This window comes from Anomalospiza imberbis, chromosome 17, assembly GCF_031753505.1.
Source record: "Anomalospiza imberbis isolate Cuckoo-Finch-1a 21T00152 chromosome 17, ASM3175350v1, whole genome shotgun sequence".
Taxonomy (NCBI): Eukaryota; Metazoa; Chordata; class Aves; order Passeriformes; family Viduidae; genus Anomalospiza; species Anomalospiza imberbis.
Window position 1 is genome coordinate 16,109,217 of NC_089697.1, and position 11,539 is coordinate 16,120,755.

Below are 11,539 nucleotides of genomic sequence, written 5' to 3' on the forward strand. Positions count from 1 at the left end.
GCAGAGAGAGAGGGGCAGCCAGTGCCTGCCCCCGCAGCAGGAGTCTGACCCCGGCGCTCTCTCGGGCTGGTCCCGGGGCTCTGTGGGACTGAGCGCGCGAGGCGCCGTGCAGTGGCGGCGCATGCGCAGAGCCGCGCGCAGCTCCCGCCGGACCCCGCCCGCACCCCAGGCGCGCGCGCAGCGCTCAAGCAGCGCCCCCCCCCGAGCACGCGCGGCGGCGCGGGGACGCTAGCGCGCGCCCCGCCTCCCCCTATAAAAGCGGCGGCGGGTGGCGGGCGCCATTGTGGTGCGCCAGGCCCGGCCGTGCGGAGCGGGCCCGCAGTGCCTCCGCCCCTCACGCCGCCAGCGCTCTCCCTCCTATTTTCTCTCTGTCTTTCTCTTTCTGTCTGTTTTCCTTCCCCGTCCTCTTCCTCCTCCTCTCCTTTCCTCTCCCTCCCCTCCTCCCCCCACCGCCGCGGACATGCCGCGCGTCTACATCGGCCGCCTGAGCTACCACGTCCGGGAGAAGGACATCCAGCGCTTCTTCAGCGGCTACGGCCGCCTGCTCGAGGTCGATCTCAAAAACGGGTGAGCGCCGCTCGTCCGTCCGCCCCTCCCGCGGGCCCCGGGCCCGTCCATGTCGCGGCCGCTGCCGCGTGGCGCCGGCGCAAGATGGCGGCCGGGGGGGGAGCGGAGCGGAGCGGAGGGGCCGCGGCTCGGACCGGGGACCGGGACCCGTGCCGTTGTGCCCCCGCCGCCGCCTGACCGAGCCTTTCTCCTCTGCCCAGCTACGGCTTCGTGGAGTTCGAGGACTCCCGCGACGCCGACGATGCCGTGTACGAGCTGAACGGGAAGGACCTGTGCGGGGAGCGGGTTATCGTGGAGCACGCCCGCGGCCCCCGCCGCGACAGGGACGGCTACAGTTACAGCAGCCGCAGTGAGTCCGGGCCCGTCCCTCCCCGCGGGGCTCGGGGCGGCGGCGGGCAGGGCCGGGGGCGGGCAGGGCTCGGCTGGCACCGAGCCCCGGGGCTGGGTGGGGGAGGTCGTTAGCGGGGGCTACCCGGGGCACCGCTGGGGCTGCAGCGTTTTCCTCGGCCCCAGCCGCGCCCTCGGGTATCCCGGAGCAGTTGTGGCTGCCAAATCGCGGCCTTCTAGAAAGGGTTTGCTCTGCTAATTAACGGCTCCAGTATTCCTGGGAGCATTTAGATGTGACAGCGATGTTGCATCAGTAATGTTAGTGTATAAATTATCGTTGTGTAACTGGGGGAGAATCGCTCAGCTGTGTACTTTGATGTGATTGATTCAGTTGGATATATGGGAGGGGCGGGGGGAGGTGTTGGAGCAGGAATCTGTTGTGCTGAAGGGGGGGTATTGTAAATACTTCTGTGCTGAGCTCGCTTCTGTAGCTTCTTAAACTGAGCTGTGTAGAGCTTGAACGGCCTAGTACTGTAATTAAAAGTACTAAGGTTGATTTTTCGGTGGTGTTTGGAATCGTGGTGTTGGGGGGGGTGGGTTTCTGTCTTTTTAAAAAAATCAAATGTATGTTGTTTTAAAATTGTTGCATGTTCAATTCAAACTTTTTAACAAGTCCTTGATGTTTCAATTTAAAAGTGACCAGTGGGGCTGAGGCTGTGTCCACTGAGGCTAAGATGACTGCCTTTCCTGGCCATGGCTTTTCCATACATTGTGTGACCCTTGCCCTATGACCCTTTGGCTGACCTTACCGGAAGCCATGACGACAGCAGCCTTTTGCCATTAGACGCAGGGTGATGGTGAGGATTCCAAGGGTTAGACAAAACTGGTTAAACTGAACTAGGTGACTGTTACCTTGCGTGTTTTGTGGCCAAACCACCACCAAAAACCTCATACTGTGATGTAAGTACTTAGTGTAACTAGTAAACGTTTTTGTAAAATGTAGAAATGCATGTAATCAGTTAAGTTTTATATTTTACAATGTTCTGTAAAATAAAACTTAGCAAGGTGAATCTAATAAGGAGCAGTCACTCTCTAACAGATCTTAGGAGCACAGACTTGTAGGATGTTAGTCTGTTTGATTTGCCATTAATATAGATCATGGCAAAATTGCAAAGTTTATTGGAGGCTTAGCGAAATAAAGTCCTACTCCAGTAAATATGACTGTTAAACTAACTTTTTCAGAACATTGAGCTTCCTTCATGCTAGGAGACAACCTAACTTTGTTTCTTTGTACAATCAAGGTGGGGGTGGTGGCGGATATAGCAGTCGGAGACAGTCGGGACGAGATAAATACGGACCGCCCGTTCGTACAGAGTTCAGGCTGATTGTTGAGAACCTTTCCAGTCGCTGTAGTTGGCAGGATTTAAAAGTAGGTATTGATGTTCTGTGTGGAGTCTGTTGTGAATATCAGGAAGCAATAGCTTCCTTTACTAGCAGTGTTGATTTGGTTGCAGTAGAATAATTAAAAAGTGTTTGTGCGCATTGAGTGCTGCTTGCAGAGCCCCCCCGTTCTGTAGCTGCCCTGTGCTCCCTGCAGGATTTCATGCGGCAGGCTGGGGAGGTGACCTATGCAGATGCCCACAAAGAACGTACAAATGAAGGAGTGATCGAGTTCCGGTCGTACTCGGACATGAAGCGCGCCCTGGACAAGCTAGATGGCACAGAGATAAATGGCAGGAAGATCAGGCTGGTGGAGGACAAGCCACGCTCCAGCCACAGGCGATCCTACTCTGGCAGCAGGTCCAGGTAACTCAGGGGACACACTGGTTACTGCAGCAAAAGTGGTTACAGTCAGCATGGGGATGGGTGCCCTATCTGCAGCAGTTACCTTCAGCTGATGGCTTAGGAATAGGAGGAGCCCTCAGTGTAGAAGGAAATATTTTACATCATACAGCAGAGCCAGGTTTGAGCAGTTTTTCACATGTGAAACCTCAGATGTGATTCACTGACAGTATGTTGAACCCACCCTGGTAGGACCACCCTTGCTCTTGAGAAGTTCTGTAGCAGCTTTTCTCTGTTAGATTATGCTGCTAGATAGCACAGCGTATTAGATGCAATCAGGAAGATTTTCCTGTGAGGATAGATTTCCCAGAGAAGCTGTGGGTGCCCCTGGAACCCTGGAAGTGTCCAAGGCCAGGTTGGACAGGGCTTGGAGCAACCTGGTGTAGGAAATAGATTTGTAGAGAATTTCTAAAGTTTGATAGAAGGTTTATATAGTATGTATGTAACCACCTGGGATAGTGGAAAGTGTCCCTGCCCGTGGCAGAGGGTGAAACAAGGTGATGTTTAAGATCCCTTCCATCCTATACTTGATGATGGAGGGCACAACCAGGCCAAGAAAAAGGGAATGACATTTTAAATGTCTGCAGGTCACGATCCAGGAGACGATCTAGAAGCAGAAGTCGGAGGAGTCGGAGCAGCCGCAGCAGATCCCGTAGCGTCTCCAAAAGCCGTTCCCGGTAAGTGCCTCAGTGTTAACACTGCCAGTGCAGGAACTCCCTCGCTGACAGATGTTTACAGCTGCTGGAAGTGCACTGCAGGCCATGCAGAATAAACACTCTCTTTCTCTCTCTCTTTGAAAGATCTAAATCCAGGTCACGAAGCAAAGACCGCTCCCGTTCCCGATCCAAAAGCAGGAAATCCAGATCAAAGAGCAAATCCAAACCCAAGTCTGACAGGGGTTCACGCTCGCACAGCAGATCCAAGGAGAAGTCTGAGAAGTCCCGGTCCAGGTCCAGGTCCAGGTCTCGATCTCCCAAAGAAAATGGTAAAGGGGATGCTAAGTCTAAGTCCAGGTCCAGGAGCAGGTCTCGCTCCAACTCGCCGCAGCAGCAGCCGTCTGCCAAGGCTCGCTCCGAGTCACCGCCCAAAAGAGCTGCGTCCAGGTCCCGCTCCAGGTCTCGCTCAAAGTCCCGCTCACGATCAAGATCCAGTTCAAGAGATTAGGACTACAACTCTCCTCTCACCTTGCACACTATTACGGAACATTTTCCTACCTGTCAGGCCATTAGTGTTATGTTAGTACTTCAGAAGTTGGTTTTTTCTCTCGCAGGAGTGAATGGCCTAAGAACTAAGGCATAAAGGTTTAATTTGTATCCCAAATTTGACAGTACCAGGTGGAATGGTGGTACAAAGCAGGAAGAGTCCCCATTTTGTAGAAATTGAGCTGAAAGTTTGATTTTATAGCATTTCTGCAGGAGTAACTTAACTACTCTTAAATGCAAAGTGGTTTTTATATTAAAAATAAACTGAATATAAACAGGCTTAAATATGGGCTTTTTGAAAGTATCCTTTTTTCCTATTTTTTTTCATGACATTAAAACTATGGGTGTCATCAGCTTCATAGGTTTCAGCTTGCTGCCAAAGGCAGGATTGCCTTGCTGGGCAGGTCACAGAGTTTATCTTAATTTTGGAAGCAGTCAGCAAACTGTATAAACCAGTAACAGTACTAGGAAGATTTTAGACCAGCAATAAACTCAAGTTGGAGGACTTGCGTTGTACCTTGACTTGCCAAAAGAACATTCCCCTCATACTGAGACTGTATTAAAGGAAACAAAGGTACTCTGGAACCTGTATCCTACAGTATTGCTGAAAACCCCTTTGTTCCAGACTTGAAAGAATAAAAACTTTCTTGCTTGAATCTCAAGTGTCACTGTTGTCAGACACGAAGGTGTCTCTTGGCTGTGGTCCAAGTCATTAGTATGCTGTTTGGTTTGTCAGCCTCTGGACATGAAACCCAGGTAAAGAAATCTGTCTTCCCTCCCCTTTGACTCACTTATGTTAACGTTTTGCTTCAGACTAGGAGAACTATAATCCTCTTGTGTGTAGGTCTGAACTTTATTGGAAATGTATTCTCTTGGAGCTAGAGTTCTAGTTTTAACAAAGGCTTTGCTAAACCACAGTTGCCAGTTCACTTAAATTGTGGAATAGGATTCATCCCAAAAAATCCCCTTTATAGTTAAATTGATTTTTGTAACATGCAGTAGCAAACATTAGAACTGCCTTGTACTCTTTATACAACGTGTAGTTTGACTTGTATAAAATTAAATTGGTGACTCAAACTCTTGTGTTCATTGCAGTGAAATGGGATTCTTGTTCTGCCTTGTGCTGGGGAAATCACAACGTACCCTGCTTTTACGGAAAAAACTTCTTTGGTTTAGTGAAGGACTTGGTAGCTCTTGACAGGCTCTTGGTGTGCTTGAAACCAGTACAAGCTCTTTGTGTCCCAATGTGTCACCTTGTCCTTTCTGCAGGTGTGGCTGGGTGTGACAGCTGCGCCTCTGGTCCCAAGTTACACAGTTGCCCAGAGGAATTGGGTCAGCACAGGGCACATGTGAAATGTGACTTGATGCCAACTTGTCTCTCCTGGAATTTCTTTATCCTGTAAACAGTTCTCCTGAAATTCAGTTTTTCACCATTTCCTGATGGTCTCTGAAAAGCTGCATTTTGCATGTTGCAGGTGAGTGTCCATGCTGGTGGCAGAGGGGGTCCTAGAGAGAGTGGTCGGGTCCAAGCTCACCTTCCTGGAAGCTGGAGTGGTTCCATGCCTGGTGTTGCCATGAGATCAGGTTATCAGCCTGGGTGCTGCAGTGTTAACTGCGCCTGACCCCGGTGGTAATTAGTGATAAGGAGTTCTTGGGTTAAATTGGAGCTGTTTGCTGAGGGTGGTGTATTTTAGCATGAGCACAGAAATGGTGCAGTATTGATTACTGCAGGATCTCAGATGGGAGGGGAGTACTGGGGGACTTCCTACAGAATTCACACTTGGGCAAGAGCAGTTCAGGTTTACAGCCTAAGATGCTTGAGTTAAGCTGCTTGGGTTATACTTCTGATCATGGAGTGGGTCAGACTTGAGCGGGAAGTGCTCCTCTTTGTAAAACAACTTCACAGAGAACTCTGCTAAAATACACATCACACTCCTCAAAAGAATTGAGCTTGGAGCTCAGCAGGTTGAATGTGCATATTCCCAGTATGTGTGATAGATAACAAGATGTTGACCATTACTTTTTTGTAGGTATAATCCCTTCTTTTTGAATCTGACCCCAGTGCCAGCCCAAGGATGTCCTGGCCACTCCGAGGCCATGGGCACCCCAACCTTGGTCAGGAATGCAGAGATGAGATGAGATGGCTCCTAACCAGCTGCACTCAGCTTTCTGAGCCAAGCTTGCAGTGACAGTGGCTGTGTTTTAAGTCCTCCTTATTCATGAATTATAGGGAGGGGGCAGATTGTGTTTAACCAATTTACCTGGAACTCATTTAAATATCAAGATTTCTCTCGGTGTTACTGGAGCCACATTGTCTGTTTCCTTTGGTTGCTGCCCTTCACTGTGCCAATGAAGCAGGCATGACTCATCCTTCTGGATGGGTTTCCTCTGGAAAGCCAGGAGGGTTTTGGTAGTGCCAGATCCTGAGTCAGACAGTGAAGTGTGTGGCTTGTAATAATGCTGTAAGGAACCAGCAAAACCCAAACACCCACAGTGTTCCAGCTCTGCCAGCAGCACTTTTTGTAGGAGTGGAACACTGAGGCTGGTGTGTGGTGGTCATCACAAGTGTGATTATTGCTGAGATCTTTTCTGGGTGTGATGAAAGAGATGGGATAAATCTCCATACAAGAGTAAAAGGCTACAGGACCTGCATGCTGGCTGCATGTGCTTTGTTTTGCCTGCAGTAGCAGCAGTAGTTTGATGGGGAAACCGCCTGACATTGTCATAACTCAATTTTTAACCTGACCCTGGGCACAACCTGACTTTTTTTGTTGTGTTTTGTGGGTTTTTTGGGATTTTTTTTGCATTTGGTATAATCAATATAAATTTGTCTTTAAAAAGACAAAAGAGAAACCTGCCTTCTCATCAAATGCAGGGTGCAGGATTGACCAAATCTAAGTGTCCTGTAGCAAATTGTGAAAAGAAAAGTCAACACTGCAGTTAAAATTGAAACTTAGAATCTGGGACTGTATTTGCAGTCTGGTCCTGGCCTTTTCCTATATTTGAAAAAGCATCCCTCTATGTGTTATGTTTTTTGACATAAATGCAAGTTTTGTCCTTAAATCCTAGAATCACAGGCTGGTTTGGGCTGGAGGGACCTTAAAGCCCATCCAGTGCCACACCCTGCCATGGGCAGGGACACCTGCCACCAGACCAGGTTGCTCCAAGCCTCCTCCAGCCTGGCCTTGGAGACTTTCCAGGGATGGGGCAGCCACAACCTCTATTTGATTTACTTTTTATTTGACTCTATGTCAGGGAGAGTTGTGTTGCTGTAAGGAAGGGCACAACTTCTGTGTCTGATGTATGCTGAAATAAGTCTCTCACCTTGCATTATCACTGCTTGGAGCAGAGCTGGGGGGCACAAGTGACCCTCCTTTTTCCTACTATAACATTTCTACCTCTAAATTCTTTGGTGCCAGACTCTTTTTACAACTGGGAGATGACTGTCCCAATCCTGATTAAGACCACCTTTAGATGATTAATGGGGAGGGGCATTTAAAATAATTCTTGGATTTAATCTTCACACATGGAATGGCTTGAAATATTTCCAATTCCTACTGAAGTCTAGTTTAGGCTGGTACTATGACATCCACAGAGCAATTTCATACATCAAAGAGCAGAAGTCATGAAAGCAGGAACTTGGCTGAGGAGGCTGGAAATCCCAACAAATAGCTGAGGGTGCTGGGAAAGTCTTTGAGAGGTGATGCAAACCCTGGGATCATTTGAAAGATTCATCATTTCAATGTGTGAAACAGGGACTAATAATAAAAGGGTGGCTGGACAGGAACAAACGGAGATCCAAACCAATGTGGTTAATCCGACGTTCTCCGTTTATTGTTAACAGACAGTAGTTTTTATGCACTTCCAGATAGTTTACTATTGTGAGCACACTCTCATTGGCAAGCAAACATTGTTTGTTCCTGTCTTAAGGTGGCTAAAGTTTCAGACTGCAGACCTATTCTAATTCACACCTAGATAGCTCAGTAAATTGTGTTATACCTTAACGTAATTTCTGACTGCGCCACAAACTTATTCTTAACTGCGCTACAGGCTTTCAGGCCTCCGAGGCCCACATCTGAGGCCTAGGCTGGGGTAGCTCAGCCTTCACTCTAAACATATAAATCGTGGACATCTAGATCGTGACCCATTTGTCTCAGAAATTGCTCTACAGATGTGGTTGGTGATAAAGTTTTTCCTTTGGGTAAGAACTGAGTACAATGATTTCAGTCCAAAGTACCAAAAACAGTGGAGGGAAAGATGCAGATGACACAAGGGTTGGAAGTGACAGCCTGTGCTGGCATGTGGATGGAGTCAGGGGGATTGTAGATTTATTGCTAGTGTGTGCAGCTCTGGAACAGGATAATCCTGCAAATGGGAATAAGAAGTTAGTGCTGTTAAGCCAGCAACACCCTCAGCAGCTCTTTGCTCTGTTCTGGCTTTGTCAGAGCTCTTTAAAACAAACAGGAACATGTTACTTTAAAAGGTGAGAAGCACAACTAACACAGTGCTCTGTATAGTGGCAGCAGTTCAGGAATTTTATATATGTGTCCTTAGGATCATAATGGTCACTTTAACACCGTGATCAGCCCTTTTCTCCCCCTTTTTTATGCGGTTAGGTGAAAGTGATGAAATAGCAGAATATCGGCACAGCTCTCACAGATCTCTCACTCTTTATTTGTTTGCGAAATGCATGTGTAGGTGTCAGAGGGGAAGTTTCCGCTGTTTCATAATCCAGTAAAAATTTGCAATAAACTGCTCTGGAGTGGCTCATAAACTTCTAGCAACCTCTGTCTTTACCAGGCTGGGTTGGAAGCACATGGGTGTGTTCCTGTGGGAGAAGGAATGGCAGAGCTGTTGGTATGATCCACATCACAGAAAAAAGTACTGACCACAGGAAGATGTCTGCAGCTAGTGCATGACTGCTCAGAGTGTAGTTCACACCAGCTTGTACTAGGACTCAACTTTTGGGCATGATTCTGGGTTGTTCTCTGACTCAAGGGCAACTTGACTCTTGTTCACAGGAAGTGGCATTTGCAGGGTTGTCTAACTTAGAATATCTTAAATACTCTTTTTATTAATTTTAAAAGCAGACACTTAGGTCTTGCTCCAGTGTTTTTCCTTTGGGTAAGAACTGAGAAAAGTTATTTTGGTCCAAAATAGCAAAAGCAGTGGAGGGAAAGCTGCTGGTGACACAAGGGTTGGAAGTGACAGCCTCTGCTGGCATGTGGATGTAGTGGGGGGAGTTGTAGATTTATTCCTGGTGTGTGCAGCTCCTGGAATAGGATTATTCTGCAAATGGGAATAAGAAGTTAGTGCTGTTAAGCCAGCAGGTGTTCAGTGGGTCACAGCTCATGGGCCTGGTGTGACCACAACTGCACCCAGGGGAGCTGCTGGAGCAGAATGGGGTAAAGTGCAAAATGCTTTCCCCTGCACAGCTCTTGTACAAACTCCTCGTTCTGCTCAGCATTGGCACGAGAGGAAAATAGCAGTCTCTTGTGATCACAGTGGTGACAGGGATGCTGTACACTTCACCTGAGGGGTGCCACAGCAGCTCCTGTTCTGCTCAGCTCTGGTTCCAGCATGGAGCATGTGCTGACAGTAACAGGAGACACAAGAAAAGTATTTCTGAAAGAGCCTTTCCAATTATCTTGTCTGGGTCTATTTGCTGACAATTAAAACCAGTTGCTCTGTGACACTGAAAGTGTAATCCACCACTTGCCATCATTCAGGTGTCAGCTGTGTACATGTGACAGCCCAGACTGAGTTCTCCACACACAGCATCCCCCTAGAAAGCATGAAACTGATACACAGCATTGCAGTGACCTTCCCAGTGGGAATAAAAGCTGTGCGTGGCAGCAGCTTCCTGGGGCTTCATGTTTTATGAGGTCTGTGTAAGGCTTTGGGACATGACTGTGGGTGAGGACAGAAGTGACGCGTGCATGCTGCTGCCATCCTGGGAATAGCAGGATGTTGTGGGGATGAATGCCAGCAAAACAAGTCCCACAGCAGGACAGCCCTACACACACTGGGTCTCGTGGGACTAATGGACCAGCAGGGTTGAAAAATCCATGTCAGAATAAATTAAGTCATAAAAGCATTACAAAGAGATAGGTTTATGTTAACAAAAGTTCACAGAATCCCAGAATAGCTCAAGCTAGAGGGGATCCACAAGGATCATTGAGTCCAAAACCCTGATCCTGCCAGGACCACCTAAAATGAAACCAACAGGACCCAGTGTTGTCCAGACACTCCCTGAACGTGGTGCTGTGACTGCTTCCCTGGGGAGCCTCTTCCAGGCACTGAGCAGCCTCTGGGTGAGGAACCTTTTCCTAATGTCCCACCAGAACTCCCTCTGAGGCAGCTTTGTTCCATCTCCTCGGGTCCATTGCTGGTCCCACAAGGGGGAGATCAGCACCTGCCCCCCGGGAGGAAGGTGCAGACAGCAATGGGCTCACCCAGCTGAATGGGCCAGGTGGCCTCAGCTGCTCCTCCCAAGTCTTGCCCTTGAGACCTTTCACCATCCTGGTCCCTTCCTCTGGACACAACTCCAGCCCTCAGCTGTCCTTTGTGTGCTGAGGGGCCCAAACTGTCCCCAGAGCTGGAGGTGAGGCTGCCCCAGAGCAGAGCAGAGCAGGACCGTCACGCCCCTGATGTTCCCCAGGGCAGGGCTAGCCCTTGGGGCTGCCAGGGCACTGCTGGTTCCTGTTCCACTTGCCCTCAGCCCAAAGCCCCTGAGCCCCTTCCCTAGGACAGCTCCCCAAATCTCGAGGTATAAGTTGAGATCCCTTCCAACAGAGGTCACAGAAATGGAAGTTAAGGCACAGAGAGGGAGATGGTCTGATGTTACATCAATGACAGGGCTCACTGGGAAGCCAAAGCTATTTTTCCTGTTTTTTATCTAATGTAGCTGTTCCCTAGGAATTCATCATTCTGGATTCCTGATTGTTTTTTTTTTTTTTACAGCAAGCTCAGCCAGGAACAGGGAACTGATGGGTTGCTTTTCAAGTGACTGACTTTCACTCTGCTCCTGAATTAAATCTGTTTGACCTTCCCTCTGCAGCATAAAAGGATTGATATGGGAAAACCTTTCTCTACTCTGTGCCACTGGAGTTTGATTTGAAAATGGGGAAGAAGGCAGTAGCAGCAAAGGAAATATATTGTTACTTCCCTCCTGATTTGCAGGATCTGTTGTCAGAGTCTAACTTAATATTTTTAATACGGTAAAAATTTTGGAGTACAAAACTCAAGCAACTTGCAGATACACTAAAACTGTGATGTTGTTCCTACAGTCTCCAAAGTGAGCAAGAACACTCTGCGGCCCGGGTTTGGAGCAGCCAGAGCTGGCTGTCAGGGTGAGCAAGCAGTCATCTCTCTCCGGCCCATCCAAACCACAGCGAGGGCTCTTCTCAGCACATTTTGGTACATTTGGCCCTTGTGCTTCCAGCCTTGGTTCCTTCCACTCCCACTTTCTGCAGGTAAGTGGGACAGACCTTGTGTAAGTGTCTGAAGACACTTCTTGTGTGGCCACAGAATACTGAAGGTGAGGAGCCCTGGCTTTGACCAGAGCTGTTTGGAAGCGCTACTGCAGTGTGTCCATCCTG

General features: G+C 48.6%; 1 protein-coding gene across 1 annotated transcript; it reads left to right on the forward strand.

Moving 5' to 3' along the window:
- Positions 1 to 288: 288 nt before the first annotated feature.
- On the forward strand, positions 289 to 5,015 carry SRSF6 (serine and arginine rich splicing factor 6). Its single transcript, XM_068208259.1, has 6 exons — positions 289 to 567; positions 768 to 916; positions 2,196 to 2,323; positions 2,492 to 2,700; positions 3,324 to 3,413; positions 3,537 to 5,015. The coding sequence occupies exons 1-6, from the start codon at positions 461 to 463 to the stop codon at positions 3,898 to 3,900; spliced, it is 1,047 nt and encodes a 348-aa protein (XP_068064360.1). The 5' UTR covers positions 289 to 460; the 3' UTR covers positions 3,901 to 5,015.
- The last annotated feature ends 6,524 nt before the right edge of the window (positions 5,016 to 11,539 follow it).

Excerpts from the sequence above, each read along its gene's own strand:
- SRSF6 (XM_068208259.1), top strand. The coding sequence starts at position 461 with ATGCCGCGCGTCTACATCGGCCGCCTGAGCTACCACGTCCGGGAGAAG. Across the intron at positions 917-2,195 it reads CTACAGTTACAGCAGCCGCA|GTGGGGGTGGTGGCGGATAT; the intron begins GTGAGTCCGGGC and ends TGTACAATCAAG. Across the intron at positions 2,324-2,491 it reads GTAGTTGGCAGGATTTAAAA|GATTTCATGCGGCAGGCTGG; the intron begins GTAGGTATTGAT and ends TGCTCCCTGCAG.